This window comes from Pseudorasbora parva, chromosome 2, assembly GCF_024679245.1.
Source record: "Pseudorasbora parva isolate DD20220531a chromosome 2, ASM2467924v1, whole genome shotgun sequence".
NCBI classification, from domain to species: Eukaryota; Metazoa; Chordata; class Actinopteri; order Cypriniformes; family Gobionidae; genus Pseudorasbora; species Pseudorasbora parva.
Window position 1 is genome coordinate 45784059 of NC_090173.1, and position 17863 is coordinate 45801921.

Consider the following 17863-nt stretch of genomic DNA (forward strand, 5'->3'; position numbering starts at 1 on the left):
AAAGACTTCTCGAAGAAGTGCAGCAAGCTGTCTTCAGATTTCTATTAGAGCCTTAAGCCCTTGATTGCGACAATTGGCATGTCAAATTCAGCTTTCACCTCGTCTCTCTCTGGTCGTTTGTCTGGGAGACCAACGGATGGAGGCGAGGGAGAAAACAAGGGAGGAAGAGGAGAAGCAGGCGAACCCGAATTCTGTGGGATTTCTGCGTTTCATCTGAGCTCAACCTGCCGTCCTGACAGCACTATGCCCATGGGGTGAGGAGTTTGAGAAAACAAAGGATTATTCAGAAAAGAAATCTGTAGGGAAACCTGAGGGAGAAAGTGTTTCATTTCAATTCTTCAGTTCACTAACAGTTGTCAAATTTTCAAAGATCAAAGGACTTTATAAGCATGACTGTTTCATAAATAATAATGCCAGAACATCAACACACAAACAAAACAAAAAGGTGCAATGCAATGCAATAATTTTTTTTTTTTGCAATTAAATAAAAAATGCAATGCAATAGAAAAAAAATCAATACAATACAATACAAAAATAAAAATGCAATGCCATGCAGTAAAATAAAACACAATTCAACACAAACATAAAGCAAAGCAAAGCAACGCAATAAATTAAAACAATGCAATATAATAAAATAAAATAAAAATAAAACATAATCTATGCAACTGCAATAAAATAAAAGTGTCAGTAGTATCTGCAGATGTGCTATAGGTCACTATGGTTTAGAAAATTGTAATAAAATATGACAATAACTTTGATAGAAATGTAATGGATTACAATCAACCAATTAGCTGTCAGCTGTTAAATTTAAGTACACAATTAGTTAAAACCAATTTAGGTCAACCAGTGACCAAGCAATGCTTCATTTTGTTTAGTCTGTGGTGTAAAATATCACATTAGTAATTAAAGAAAAAATACTGAAGCATAAAATGGTCCGTTTAACGTGTCTGAATTTATTTATTATTTTAATACATTTTACTGGTTATACAGGGTATACGTCATAGTTTACTCACTATTTTACTTTCCTCACTTATATAAATTAACTATAGTGTCCTGCACCCACTAGTAAAATGATATCTGGTGTCTGAATCATTTTTGGTTTGACTGTATGTAAACAATAATGATACACATACACAGACTTTATGGCAGTAAAATTTGAATTGTGCTGCAGTGAATGTGTAACTGCTCCCCCTTAGTAGCACTTACATGTAATTGCACTAACTTTTAAAACCGTATTTACTAGCTGTATTTACTTTATACGCTGTTTAATGTTTGATGATCGTGTATAAGCTTCCATGTGCGTAAAGCAATGCTCCTATAGCTGCATCCCAATTCGGAGGCCGCATCCTTCGAAGGACTCGCACACCTTCAAGAGCAGTATGCTAAAGTTGGACTGAGCGCTGTAAATGGGACGGTCTAGCCTACAGAGGATTGTTCTTGTCACTTAGTAGCTCTGATAGCTGACATTGACAATAGCCATGTTTACATAAACACTTTTTGTCATTCCTATTAAAGGTGCCCTAGAATGATTTGAAACAATATGTTAAATTGTTCTCTGATATCTACATAGAGGGTATGTGGCTTATTTAAGGGCAAGAACTGTCCAGATACAGTTTTACAGGTCTATTTACAACCCTATAAATTGTCCCTAGCATGTAATGCTCTGTTTTTGCCTTATTTGGAAGGGTCATGAATATTTATGTTGAGCTCTGCTCTGATTGGCTTATTTCAGCAGCTCACAGCACAGTCCTGACAGCACACAGACTGACTGAACTTTAAGCAAAACATCTCAAATGGAGATTGATAAAATGCAGCTTACTTGTTTATTGGTGTTTTCAGATCATCCGCGCGTGAGAAAGAGCTTGTGTGCTTCCGGTTGCCAGATGTCAGTCTTCTAAATCCCCCAAACAGAGCTTTTCTGTGAAAAGAACCCGTATACTATCCGGTGTTTTACCTAAACATGTTCAATCTGGCAACCATATGTACGCAAGCTCTGTCTCCATTTGGCATGTTCTGCTTAAAGTGTCCTTCAGCCTACACGGCACACAGTTTATCTGCTGAATCAAAAATGTCAACGCTGTCCTCTCCAGCAGCTGGAAAGTGTTTACGGCTGCCATAGCAACTCTTAACGGCCATCAGGACTAATAAGGTATTATATAAGCTATTTTTTTGTTGTAAAGTTTAGTAATCATCTCAGAAAAAGATTCATTATTCTGTCAGTAACAGTTGAAGTAAAAAGTTCCTGGGACAAATGCTGTCAAGATGAGAGGGTGCAGCCAGGCTATGTCTGTGTCATTTTTCCAACATTATCTTCATAATTTCTTACGAAATAAAGTACTGTAAGTACTAAATAAAGTACTAAAGTTTACTGCTCAGAAAAAAAAACGTTCCTCTCTTGTCAACATTATAGCCTGGCCAGTGGTGAAGGCGTGCGTATATCACGTCACATAAGGACATACACTCAAAAGTAATCGGGTTAGGTCGTTTACAAGGTGGAATTTTTCGTTTGATCGGTTCATGAAAAGGTTTATCCCACCCCTCTCAAACCGATTACAATTTCATTCGGTTTGGGCATTTTTATTCCGATTGAGGTTTTTATATGGAGCATTTTCATTCGGACTGGGCTTTTAAACTTATTACAGTACCCCATGTAAACAGACCTAATGTTCACCGTGGTGCATTTATGTACATATAAAATTACATCTTTGTAAGATATAATTCAACATTTGAACAACTTTATACATTATATATTGCCAAAAAAGTGATACTCTTTTAAATCATTGAAGTGTCCCATGTCACTTTCATGGCCACAGGTGTATAAGATCACACCTGCATATCTACAAACATTTGTGAAACAATGGGTCGATCTCAGGAGCTCAGTGAATTCAAGCGTGGTACCATGGTTGGTTGCCACCTGTGCAAAAAGTCCATTTGTGCAATTTCCTCACTACTAAATATTCCATGGTCAACTGTTAGTGGTATTATAACAAAGGGGAAGCAATTGAGAACAACAGCAACTTCTGTAAAATCACAGAGCGGGGTCAGCGCATGCTGAGGCGCACAGTGCGCAGAAGTTGCCAACTTTCTGTAGAGTCAATACCCACAGACCTCAAAACTTCATTTGGTCTTCAGATTAGCTCAAGAACAGTGCGTAGAGAGCTTATTGGAATGGATTTCCATGGCCGAGCAGCTGCATCTTAGCCTTACATCACCAAGTGCAACGCATAGCGTCGGATGCAGTTGAGTAAAGCACGCCGCCACTGGACTCTAGAGCAGTGGAGATGTGTTTTCTGGAGTGACTAATCTCACTTCTCTGTCTGGCAATCCGATGGACGAGTCTGGGATTGGAGGTTGCCAGGAAAACGGTACTTGCCTGACTGCGTTGTGCCAAGTGAATGTGTAACTGCATCCCCTTAGTAGCACTCACATGTTCTTGCACTAACTTTTTTACCGTGTTTACTAGCCACATTCCTTAATTTGTACAAAACCGAACCTCTCATCTCATTGTAAACATGGCAATTAACAGACACTCCAGAACAGACACTAACAATCACAAACAGGTGTTTCATGGCTGTAAGACTTGCAGAAATTTATAAGGACCTCATAAACATCCTTGGCTCTTGTTGAGTTCACAGTTTGAATGGGGAGCGCCGGCTCTTTTTGATTTAGCTATAGTAATTGAGTATGTGTGTGTGTGTGTGTGGTACAGGAATATTAGACTCTGCCACACCCAGTGCAAGTGATCCACAATAACGGTTCACACACATCGAGGCATTCATGAAATGTTGTTAAAAGCCCCCATGATGCATAGCAGCTCCTCTGGAAGCCACAGGCTGGCCGCCAGCTTTTAAAAGAAAATTAGAGGAGTTTGGCTCTTTACGGTTATATGAAAGCAATAAAGCGACAGGTCCAGAAGTGGCTGAGGAATTCAGGAGTCAGCGAGGAGAAAAAGACAGAACGAGAGTCCCCAGTCACTATCATTGTTTAGAAGAGAGCAGATCAGGCGTTCTTCTAAATATCTTAAAGAAAGAACATTGTATATTTATACACATGATTAAGTTAACCTGACCTTTTCTTTTGTTGTTGTTGTTTTTTACACAATACATACACTGATTGCAAAAATAAATTATAGTGTTTTTAATTATAGTAATTAATTATAGTGTAATTTATAAAAGTATTATAGTGTAACTTTTTGTTACTGCAAACTGAGCAATTCTTTAGACCATCGCACTATAAAATACATTTTATATGAAAAAGAAGTGTGCTTAAAGGGTTAGTTCGCCCAAAAGTGAAAATTATTTCCTTAAGTACTCACCCTCATGTCGTTGGACACCCGTAAGACCTTCATTCATCTTCCGGACACAAATGAAGATATTTTTGTTGAAAGCTGATGGCTGAGAAAAGCTTCAAAAAGGCCTCCATTGGCATTCAGTACAGTTCCACTGACCCACTCACAAGACCCATTAAGGCACTAAAGACGACGTTACAAAGTCCATCTCACTGCAGTGGCTGTACAATAATTTTACAAAGCGACGAGAATAGTTTTTGTGTGCAAAATAAATCAAAATAATGACTTTATCCGGCAAGTTATTGTCTTCCGTGTAGGTCTCGGACGTGAACTCACGCAATAGCGGTGCTCCTCCTCAAACAAATAGAAGCAATTATAAAATAATAACACAATGAGTAAAAAAAAAACCATTTCAGCTAATTATATTTAATATGCATTTAAACTATAATACATTTGCAATGCAAATAACATGCATTCAAGTGTCCACAATCAGTTAAAGTATATTATTTTACTTTTTAAAAGTATGATTTTTTTTTTTTTTTTTTTCACAAGGGTACAAATAAATTAGAATAAACTGTGTGTATTTATGTTTTGATCTAAGTGGCTTCAATCAGCCTTGTCACAAGTAGCGGCTGACGGAAAGGCCGTTCTGCATACCACACATCACATAAGCCCCCTGGGGTCAGAATTATCTTGTGACCTTAAGTATGGGTCAGATGTGATTGAGGACAACGAGACATCGATCAGAGAATTCAGGAGTCATTTAGCTGAAGTAATAATGGACTGTTCATTTCTCATCCTTGTGTTACCGCACAATACTGTCTGAGTGCCTGTTATTGGTTAATGACACCCTTGAGACTCTTCCATCCTTCCAGCAGATTAAAGTGTTTGTGTTAGTAGCTTTCAGTGCCATTGAAGTGCATGTCTACTTAACACCGTCTACGCTTGGAATGTAGCAGGACGCGATGCTTAGTGCATATTGAGAAGTACATACTGCATACTTTAACAATCAAATTAAATGATGAAATTAAAATTATTTCATTAATTACTCACTATCATGTCCAAACAAGTAAGGCTTTTGTTCATCTTCAGAACACAAATGAATATCTTTTTAATGAAACCTTTATTTTGTCAAAGACTATACAGATCGGGTTCACCATTCATAATGATAATCAAAGAGCACAGATGGAGTAAATTGAGTCCATCAGCCAAAGCTTCACAGTTGTCCTGGGTCGACATTTCATTCAGTAACATTAGGCAGTTTTGATTTATACGCTGTTTAATGTTTGATGATCGTGTAAGCTTTCATGCGCATAAGCAATGCTCCTATAGCTGCGTCCCAATTCGGAGGCCGCATCCTTCGAAAGACTCGCACACCTTCGAAAGATGTATGCTAAGGTTGGACCGAGCGCTGTTAAATGGGACGGTCTAGCCTACGGAGGACTGTTCTTGTCACCTAGTACCTCTGAAAGCTGACGTTGACAAGCGGTAGTAATGGTTATATTGTACTTTTTATATTCAACTGCCTGAAAACAAAGCAGGGTTCACCTTGGTGCATTTATATACATAATAAAGAGCAGAAACTATATAAAATCATGTTTTGATATCAACATTGAACCACTTTATTTGATTTTATTTTTACATTTTTATCATTAAATAAACTATATTGCCAAACATTTTGGGACGCCTGCCTTTACAGGCACATGAACTTTAATGACATTCCATTCTTAATCAATACTGTTTAATATGGAGTTGGCTCAACCTTTGCAGCTATAACAGCTTCAACTCTTATGGGAAGGCTTTCCACAAGGTATAGGAGTGTGTTTATGGGAATATTTGACCATTCTTCTGCAAGCCCATTGGTGAGGTCAAGCACTGATGTTGGATGAGAAGGCCTGGCTTCAAAGTCATTCCAAAGGTGATATATCGGGTTGAGGTCAGGACTCTGTGCAGGCCAGTCAAGTTTCTCCACACCAAACTCACTCATCCATGTATTTATGGTGATGGAACAGGAAGGGGGCCATCCCAAACTGAAAAAAAAAAAAATGTCCAAAAAGTATTTGTTTGCTTAAGCATTAAGAGTTTGTTTCACTGGAACTAAGAGACCAAGCCCAACCTCCGAAAAACAGCACAACGCCATAATCCCCCCTCCACCAAACTTTACACTTGGCACAATGCAGTCAGGCAAGTGCCATTCCCCTGGCAACCTCAAAAAACCCAGGCTCATCCATTGGATTGCCAGACAGAGAAGCGTGATTGGTCACTCCAGAGAACACATCTCCACTACTCTAGAGTCCAGTGGCGGTGTGCTTTACACCACTGCATCCAACACTTTGCATTGCACTTGGTGATGTAAAGCTTGATTGAGCTGCTCAGCCATGGAAACCTATTCCATGAAGCTCTCTACACACTGTTCTTGAGCTAATCTAAAGACCACATTAAGTTTGGAGGTCTGTAGCTGTTAACTCTGACGAAAGTTGGCGACTTAGCATGCACTGACCCTGCTCTGTGATTTTCCATGGCCTACCACTTTGTGGCTGAGTTGCTGTAGTTCCCAGTTGCTTCCACTTTGTTATAATACCACTAACAGTTGACCATGGAATATTTTAAGAGCATACACACTAGGCACAGTTGCCTTACCGTGCCTGAGCGCGACTGTCCTCCCTCCCCAATCTTACAATTTATTTTACGTTAACACAACTTGGATTCAAAATAGCCATTTTTATTTATGCTAACTGAATGCCACTAGCTGAATTAAACATGCAAACTTATAAGGTCATGTGACAGCAATTTAGCATACTACTAATTACAAACAATAACCACTGAATAATGCACTTACAAAAACAGTAAGTGCTGTATGATAGTTTTTAGATAGTTTAGATCTTTAAACATTTCAAAGCAATTCAACAAGTGGAATGCACTCATTCTAAATAAAATCAAAGTGGGATATAGCAGTGCATTGTGTCTTGGTTATATACTGCACATTTCGCATGCTATGCATACTGTGGACTGCAAAATTAGTACTAGTAGTGTGCCAAACTAAGGCAGATGTGAAAGCCTCATTAGGACAATTGCTTATGGTGTTCCTCTGGGACTGAACTGTGGTTGGGTTGTTTTTCTTCTTTACATGGACAGGTGAATTTTGAAATGGACACTACATCACTAAACAGGAAACCCATTAAAAGTGAATCCTCTAAGTGTCAAAATGCCCTGTGGGAATTTGGTTGTATATCACCCCTGATTAACAGTATGCATTATGTGAAAAAATGTAGTTTATGGAATTTTTGACAAAATACTTCCTATGATCATATTACTAGTCTGGAATATCTAGATAGCGCACATGAACTTAAAGCTCCGGGTGAATTTTTTTTTTTTTTTTTTTTTACTCTAAAGGCGGAACACTGTTTGAACTGTAATCAGATCTTGGCTTTATTTCCTGTTCCATTAACTCCTTTGAATCTTTGTGGAATTCCATTATTCAGACAGATTTTGATCTCCTGACCTGATCTGTTGCTCTCCTGATTGACCTCTGCACCTCCTTTCCTTCGACTCTGATCCTTTCATTCTTGTCTTCTCATTAGAGCCGGCAGCACACATCACAGCCCAGGACCTGAGCAGGTCAGGATTAAACTGTAATGTGGATGTTCATGCAGCGATACTACGCTTAGGAAAGGATTAGCTCAGACCACAAAGATGACAAGTTAGCACACACATTTTAGCTTGAATATCAAAGTGTTCTCAGAGTAATGGTTGGGGGCAAATCTGTTAAATGATTCATGACGGGGTGGGGCGGTAAAGGCGGGTCGGTGTTAATGATATCTACTGAGACTCCAGTTGCAAATCTGCTCCAAAAAAAAAACTGATTGTAAAAAACACAAGGAAATAAGAGAATATTAGATAGCGATGCAAAAACATTAAAATAAAAGATAAATGCAAACGTTTAAAAAATGCAAATAATTTACAAAGGCTTATTAGTAAAGTTACATTTAAAAAGCCTCATTAGTGAAATAGAATTTTTTTATTTTAAAGATACATTTCAAATATGCATAAAATAATACATAATAATAAAAAGCACAATTGTGACCCTGGACCACAAAACCATAAATCCTAAGTCACACGGGTATATTTGTGGCAATAGCCAACAATGCATTGTATGGGTCAAAATTATCGAGATTTCTTTTATGCCAAAAATCATTAGGATATTGAGTAAGATCATGTTCCATTAAGATATTTTGTAAATTTCTTACCATAAATATATATATATATATATATATATATATATATATATATATATATATATATATATATATATATATATATATATATATATATAGAGAGAGAGAGAGAGAGAGAGAGAGAGAGAGAGAGAGAGAGAGAGAGAGAGAGAGAGAGAGAGAGAGATATTATTGTTAGTAATATGCATTGCTAAGGACTTAACTTTTTTTTAAGCCTCAGATTCCAGATTTTTAAAATAGTTGCATCCCAGCCAAATATTGTCCAATCCTTGCAAATCATACATCAATGGAATGCTTATTTATTATTTATTGAAATAATTTTTTTCTTAATTACTGTTTTTTTGGTCCAGGGTCACAGTTATTAAAAAGAGATAGTTATCATGCAAAAATAAAAATCTAGAAAAAATAAATAAAATAAATATTAAAAAACTATTAGAAAAATAGAAAAGTTATATGATGGATAGATGTACTTTTATGGACTTCATAAACGAGGCAAATATTCACTGCCATTATAAAGCTTGGATTAGCAAGGACTTTTTAAATATAAGAATGCCATATACACCTAAGGAGGCTAATTTTCATTTTTGGGTGAACTGTTTAATACATACAACTTTGGATTTGAATAATGTTAATAAATACTGAAATTAACATTAACAAAATTAATAAATGCTCTAGAAGTATCGTTCATTCTTAGTTCTTAACTAATGAAACCTTTTTGTGAAGTGTTACAAAATAAAATGGTAAAAAATAATTAGTAATGATAGAAGAAAAAAAAAGTATAATCAAGTGTTTTTGTGTGTGTATTTAAAGTGGTTGAGTGGCAGGCTTGAGTACATTCCCCAGTTGATTTAGTAGTTAAGATCAGATGGAATGTGTCAAAGCCAAAAGCTCTAGTTTAATCTCGCTGGCCTCCCCTTCCTCTGACAACACAAGCTGACATCTGACTGGCAGTGGGAGTAAAAGAGATCCGGGGTGAACGATAGTCAAACCGACAGGAAGAATGATAAGGTGATCTACAAAAGATCAAAGGAGGATTCCGAGAGACAGATGCATTAAACAGCGATGAGACATTTAATGGTGTTCAGAAGCTTTTCTTTATTGGCCTGAAGATTAGAGTCACAGAATGTGTGTGTAAAAGCTGGTGTGTGTGTATTTTATTTTGTAAAAACCGAGAAACAATGCATGCACAATCGCTCTTTTTAAATTCACTCAAATGAACTCCGATTCATTCATCTAAATGAACTATACTCCAAAAAACCCACCTTTCACTTAAGTCACTACAAACCAACAATGGCTGTCTCTAAACCTAAAGCATTTTAGAGCATCAGTTGAATTATACAGGGAAGTGTTTTAAACACACAAATGACAGCCAAAATGCTGTTGTAGGCCGGTATTGAGAACCAGTTTACCATTTCTGATCGATTTTGGAACATACCCAGTAATTTATAGTAAACTGGTGAGTCGCATACAAACGTCACGCTTCACCCCAAAACTGAATGATATTTTTTCGTACATTTCTAAACCTACTGTTCCTGACAATTTTGTTTTATTTTGATTATTTTCATGATAATTACATACATTTTTGCCCCATATTCTCAATACTGTAATTAAAATCTAATTCCCATTTTTTTCCCACAAATCTATTGATATTTTATATTTTTAATTTACTGTTTATATATATATATATAAATCAGTGTAAAATAGGCATTTTATATCATATATATATATATATAAATCAACATTTATTATATATTTATAACATATTTATATGAAGCCTATATGAGTTATAAATACATCTGTGTGTGTGTGTATATATATATATATATATATATATATATATGAGCACACTTTTTTTGAGGGGGTAGGGGGACTGAAATATGACCTGGACATGTTCTCGACAGGTTTCGGGAGATTCACCCAAACATGTCATGGCCTCAGGATCTAAGAGTGTGTGTGGATGTGCATTTGTGTGTAATACAATTTCATTTTGAAGAAAAAAAAGAAAACAGCAACAGCATACAGATTCAACTCTTACAACACATTAAGACTTGAGCGAGACTCCCATGAAAACCCCTTTTATAGCTGTTCTATATTAAAACTTGAGTCTTAAAATGTAACAAACCCCTCTCCATTAAATCCAGCTGCAGAAGCACAACTCAGAGAGAGAAGGGTGGATGGAACAGCCAAGAAAAAAATATCACTATAGAACAGCGAAAAAACGCTTTTCAATAAACAGATTACGCATCAAAGGGTCAGAGCTCTCGGACATAAAAGCAAAAGACCCATGCAGGGTTAAACACGGCACGCTACACACTGCTAAAAGGCAAACGCTAAAAGAACACTCTTTGCTCTATGTAAACATATTCATACAGTTGTGGTCAGAATTATTGGCACCCCTGGTAAAATATGATCAAAGATGGCTGTAAAAATAAATCAGTGTTGTTTATCCTTTTTATCTTTTATTTAAAAAACAACAACACAAAAATCAAACCTTTCACTAAAGCAAAACAATTGAAAGTGGGGGTAAATCACACTTTGAAACAAATGCTTTTCTCCAAAAATCGTTGGCCATAATTACTGGCACCCTTTTATTAAATACTTTTTGCAACCTCCTTTTACCAAGAGAATAGCTCTGAGTCTTCTCCAATTACACCTGATGAGTTGAGGCCATCAGGTTTAGATTTTTTCATCTGTTGGTATTTTCTAGAATCCATGATTTCATGTATCTGAACAAGATGTCCAGGACCTCCAGCAAAAAAAATAGGCCCACAACATTAAAGATCCAGCTGTATTTTTAGCCGTAGGCATAGGGTACTTTTTATCCCGGTTTGCTGCCAAAAAGCTCTTTTTACAGTTGTATCTGACCACAGAACTCATGTCTGACAACTGAATATGGTGGAGTTTGTTTCTGGATGAGCGAGGAGGATTTTTCTTGAATCCCTTCCAAACAACATGTGCTGACGTAGGGGTTGTTTGAATTTTTTTTGGGCTTTCTGACCCCACGACTCAACTAATCTCTGCGATTCTCTATCTGTGATACTTGAGCCCTTTCCACACTGCAATTCCGGCAAATACACGGATAATGCTACCCGGCATTTGTTCCCGGGCCGCTAGCTTTGGTCCATACACACTGCCAGCGAAATACCATAATATGTGCGCTTTCACACACAACGCTTAACGGTCCCGGGTCGAGTTGTTCCTGATGTGACGTATAATGGCGAGCGATCTCAGCTTCAGCGCGGATAGTAAGGAGCTCCGTGGTCTCGACTTGTGTCCAGTTTGCACACATTTCTGCTTGTTTAATTTTAGTTTCTTTTATATACGAACACTCTCTGCATTTAAAACACCGACTAGCTCTTCTGGCACTGCAGGGTTGTATTATTGGAAAAAAAACTCTAGGAGTGGCACGAGAACTACGTACACGTTGCGGCATTAGTTTCGGCTTTTGATCACACAGCGCTCGTCCCGGGTCGAATACCGCAATGTTACTAGGTCGCCGACCCGGGTTCAATTCGGTAATCAATCCCGGGACGTGGTTGCTTTCACACAGAAGGCGACCCGGCAATGTTCCGGGAATATTGCGGGTCCGACATGCAGTGTGAAAGGGGCTTTAGAGAGTCTTTGTCCACTCAAACTCTCCTCCGCGCCATGCATTAAGAAGATAAAGACATGCGTCCTCTTCCAGGCAGATTTGTAACATCTTTAGTTGATTGGAACTTCTTAATTAAAATGCCAATATGCTTCTTAATGCCAATATGTTCCCTGATGGTGGAAATGGGGATTTTCAATGCTTTAGCTATTTTCCACAGCCACTTTCTATTATGTGAAGCTAACTAATATTTGCACATCAGAACTATATTCTGTGGTTTTACACATTGTGATGATGATTAAGGGAATTTGGCCTTTGAGTATCCTTGTATTTATACTCCTGCGGAACAAGACGTCATAGCTGGACAATTTCTTGTTCCTGGTCACCCTGGTGTACTAAAAAATTTTAATATTAGTGGGAATGTACTATATTTTATGTACTATGTATGTAATATATTTTACTCTAAGGCTTCTAGGGCTGCCAATAATTATGGCCAACGTGTTTTGGATGAAAACATTTATTTCATAATGTGATTTCCCCCTGACAATTCAATTCTTTTACTTGAATTAAAGGTTAGATTTTTGTAAACTTTTCTGACGGATCAACAATGCTGATTAATTTTTTACAGCCACCTTTGAGCATATTTGCCAGGGGTGCCAATAATTCTGACCACAGTTGTATATTTGTGCCATCTGTAGTATTACCTTACTCTTCAGTGTTGAATGGCAAGTGTACAAAATGCATCTCTGGTTGGCATGCATCACGTGTTGTAGAACATTTACACATGCCACATGAAGACGTTAAATATCAGTCTGCTTGGGCACCTCATTTCCTCTCTTAATCTGCTAAAATAAAGCTTTGTGACAGCATAGATCAATTTAAAGTGCACATAAGAAAAAGAAAATCACATAAAGGAAAAAAGCAGAAAGGTGGAGCACTTGTGCTTCTTGCAACAAAAAAAAGAAAGAAAAAAAAGAAGTTAAAACTGAATGCTTGGCTGCATAAAAGTGCATTTATTATTGGCCACATTCAGAGCAACTCAACTATAGTTAAGCTAATAATTTAAGCAAAACTGATGAAGTACCACACACGTTATTTTATGCAACCAGGCACCCGAGTAACCTGACAAGAGGTCTGTAACCTGTCGGATGGTCGGGTTAGACTGTGAGAGAAATGAAGCTGTTATATCTCTGAATATTCCTCTTGAGGATCTCAGAGCAGGGCCCGAGGACACGCTCAAAACGTGGCCGGTCCAGCTTCACACACTTGAGCGGACCCCTGGCCACGACTGTGGCTGCGCGGGGTCTGTTCAGCAGCAGGGCTATCTCACCTGCACAAATAAAGCAAACACACACAGGTTATCTTAATTAATTGATTCAAATCAGACATCTTGTGGAAATCTATTAAGATGTTTATCACTCTTTTTTATATACTATGACACTGAAAATATCCCAGTGCAAACAGGCCATTAATTGATACTAGGTAGTTAAAATAATTCAGGAACGCACAATAGTATCAGTTCTTGTGTCCCTCAGGGGTCTGTTTTGGGACAGCTTACATTTACATATTCATCAACACTTATTAAGAACTTAGCAACCTGACTCTTCCTAATGAATGAATGTGTGAACTATGCTGCCACACTGAGGTTAGCCGATTATAACAAAACTTTATTTACATACAGTATAGAAGTCTTAAAGGTACAATAGCAAAAAAAAGTCAAGGATAAGAGAGAGTGGAAATGGTCATGAAAAGCTAAAAAATGACTGTGAAAGAACACTGAGTTTGTAAGTAGATATACTGTAATTATACAAATGTTTAGATTATGAAAATACAATTGGGATATAATTATACATTATTTTACTAAATGTTTAAAAAAAAAAGACTTTTACAACACTTTACAGCTAAAAAAATGAAAATTTAAAAAGAATATTTTCTGCCAAATAAATAATAATAAACTTACTGATAAACATTTATCAATCAATAAATAATAATAATAATAATAATAATAATAATAATAATAATAGTTACATTATATAGTTCATGACATGAAATAGTTTAAAGACATTTAAAGTACTTTTAAATAAAAAACAGTATTAAAATACTATAGGGTGTAACAATGTATCGTTTTAAAATATATCGCAAAAATGCAACAATATGCATTGTGGATTGTGACTATGCATTGTGTATAGTAAAAAAAAGTTTACAGAGCTTTGGTGTCAGTACAATATTAATCTACTATTTATTATGTTGAATATAATGTATAGTAATGCAATAGAGGAATATTTGTGGGTCCTGACAATGCCTAATGTCTTATGTTACCAGTAAAAGGTGGCTATCTATCCAGTGAAAATTATTCTGAAACTACACTGAATAGATTTCTTTATTCTTTATATTCTTTATAATTTTCTTTATTCAGAATAACTTTAATTTTATTTTGGTGTCAACAATTTAGCATTTTAATCAACGGCACATGTTTAATCAACGGCATATGTCTTACAATATCGCAAAAATATTGTATAGTGATTTCAGATATGTATATCAAAAACCTGACACGAGAGTATCGTTACACACCCTATAAAATAATGTATCCTATTCCACTTAACAATGCAAAGACCAATAAATAATTAAGCCATTTGTAGGTCTGAGCAGCAATGGCATTAGTGTGGGGCGGGACTATCTCATTGGCCAACCAATGGCAGACGGGGATTGTTTAGAAAACCTGTTTAAAACAATCACTATTTTTGCCATTTTGTTCGGTGACGTCAGTGGTGCAGAAATGTCTCACTCCATCTTGAAGCAGTCATCTGTTAAAATTCCCTGCCTCTGCTGTGTGCTGATAACATAAACATACCGCTTTTAACTTAAACGGTTATAAAACAAAGAGCAGTAGCTCTCTCTATAATGTAAATATTATATATTCACAATGTAGTGTGATAATCTAAAGATCAGTATGCCTGGGGTGCAGCAGTGTAAACCGCACTGACAGTAAACAAGCACACAGATCTACATTCTGCAAGCCCTGCACATGACGAACTGCCACCTGTTAGGAAAACTACTCTTCCTGTCTGGCTCAGGCACTTCTGTTCTGTTATTTACAAGACTCTGGCACAACGCTGCAGGCTCTGCAATCCTTAAAACACTCACCGAAGTAGTCAGACGGACCCAGGCGGCCCACTTCAACATATTCTTCATTATCAGACCTGCGCTGCAGAACAGATGCTGTACCCTGGGAAGAGAAAGACAAAGAGAAAGAGAGATGTTGGTTTAATGATAAGGAAAAGTACAAAAAGAGGAGCAGAGGGAGAGAGAAAAGCCTAGCTAGCTCATGGTGTCGGCGAGTTTGAGATATGTCAGGATTAGTGCTTTATGTGCCTGCAGGTGTACAGGATTTAGACAACTCTGCATGCTGCTTCAGGGGCTTGCAACACACACACACACACACACACACACACCCAAACACACGTCATAGACTGACACATACACACACACCTGGGCCTGTCAGTGTTGAGATTTTTCAACAATCATAGAGTTCCACTGCCTACAGCGCCACACAGGGCAATGCGAAAACTCATTTAGAAAGATAATCAAGGAGACATGCAAACATTCAGTCACATTAGTCACATCAAGGACAGACACTACCCACAATACAACAGCAAATGGAGGAAGGCTGACAGGACAGGGCTTCACAGAAGTTAAAAAGACTAGCTGTTGATCAGCACAAGATAAGTTATGTAAAAATGCACAAAAAAAGCATGTAAAACTATATTTTAATTAATATACGTGTAGGTGGAAATATTAAATAAGAATCTGATACCAAAACAAGCTAAACTCGAGACATTAAACAACTGGGCTCAAATTAATTTATAGTTAAGCATAGTCAAATAAAATATTATGAATAAATGCAAATATAAGAAATATTACAATGTAATTCTTATTATCGTTGAAATATTACAGTTGAATCAAATAATACAACACACATTTTATAAAAATGTATCTTGATTCGAATTTTAACTACAATATCTCATTACCTCTTTCATTACTCTCCAGACTGCAAGTAAACTAGTATCTTGTGAGCAAATGTGGGGGTTGGAAGTAGGTTAGAAGGTCATCTACAGACTCTTTTGCTGGGTCACTTAAGTCTTTGCATGTCAACTGACACAATTTGTACCCTATTCGTAACTTAGATAAAAAGAAAAAAAAAATACGACTTTTTAAACACAATTGAGGAACTTTATGATTAAACGCCATTATATAGTTGGGAGTAGGGCTGTGCGATATTGAAGAAAAATGTAATATGCAATATCTTGTTAAATAATGCGTTATTTGATATACGTTACACTCTAAAAAATGCTGGGTTAAAAACAACCCAAGTTGGGTTGAAAATGCACCAACCCAACAATTGGGTTGTTTTTACTCAATGGTTGAGTTGTTCTTACTCAGCAATTGGGTTGTCTTAAGCAACATTTAACCCAACCACTGGGTTAAAACAACTCAACCACTGGGTTAAAACAACTCAACCACTGGGTTAAAACAACTCAACCATTGGGTTAAAACAACTCAATTGTTGGGTTGGTGCATTTTCAACCCAACTTGGGTTGTTTTTAACCCAGCATTTTTTAGAGTGTACGATATTGCTATTAGTGTGTAAAATCGATTTAAATTCAGAAGCTACAACTTCTGAAAGTGACCGGCAGTTTTTTAACAAACATTTATGTCACAAATCGTTCACGTTTCGGTGTGTGTGTCAGACAGCGTGAGACCGCAAATTGTTGCGTTTAATAACTCTTTTTAACTTCAAGCAAGTCCCATAAGTAACAGCCGTGTGCCCAGTTTATTCTCTACTCTATGCGTCGACTTAAAACATATCCTTTTACAATGTTGAAGTAGCCTTTTAAAATCATTCAGATATTGCCTGCCGTTGCGATATGTACATTTGCGATATTTCGATAATTTCGATATATTGTACAGCCCTAGTTGGGAGAAAGCTGTTCTACCAATACTGCTGATGTTGCTTTCAAACTGTCAACAAACTGTTACTAAGAGAGACCAAATATATTGAGAAGAGGCCCAAACCTTGATGTGCGCTTGATCTGACCTTTTTGTTCTCAAAGGAGTTGCTTTTTCACTCAAACTGTTTGTGGACACTGAGATATGATTTGAACCAGTTCTAACCCACAGCACTTGTCAAAGTAGTCAATAACATATCACTGTCCACTGCCCATGGCTGTATTTTACATGTAGCACTACTGGATCTGTTTGGAGCTTTCAACACACAGTTGACCCCATTGACCTTAACATCCTGGTAGAAGGCTTGAAAAATCACAGGTCAAGTATGAAAATAAAGGGTCAAGGATAGTGTCCATCAAAGTTGTGTACTGGAGTTATCACTTGTATCATTGTAAACACTATGTTAACTTCCACCACTACACTGCCAAAACACAATTATGCATCAACAAGACTAAAAGGTTTTTTTTGTAATGTTTTTATACAGCTAAAGATGTATTTAGGTGTTAATAAGTGTTATCTTTGACATTTGAAATGTCTTACACATTGCATAATAACAGCCTTGAAACCACCCCAAAAGCTCTAGCAAGAACATACTCTAAAAGGTGCTAAAGCAACTTATAAATAGCATAACAACACCCTAGCAACCACCCATAACACTCTAGCAAACACAGCAGGGTACTAAAACGACTTAGTACACATTAAAATAGCATAGCAACGTCCTAGCAACCACCCATAACACTCTAG

General features: G+C 36.9%; 1 protein-coding gene across 1 annotated transcript in view; it reads right to left on the minus strand.

Moving 5' to 3' along the window:
* Window positions 1–11726: 11726 nt before the first annotated feature.
* prkar1b (protein kinase, cAMP-dependent, regulatory, type I, beta) overlaps window positions 11727–17863 on the minus strand; it is a 73920-nt gene continuing 67783 nt past the window's right edge. The window contains exons 10-11 of the mRNA XM_067421921.1: window positions 15257–15338; window positions 11727–13442 (exon numbers count right to left, since the gene is read on the minus strand). Of these exons, the coding sequence (XP_067278022.1) occupies window positions 13270–13442; window positions 15257–15338 (255 nt within the window). The 3' untranslated portion in view covers window positions 11727–13269. The remainder of the gene's footprint in view (window positions 13443–15256; window positions 15339–17863) is intronic.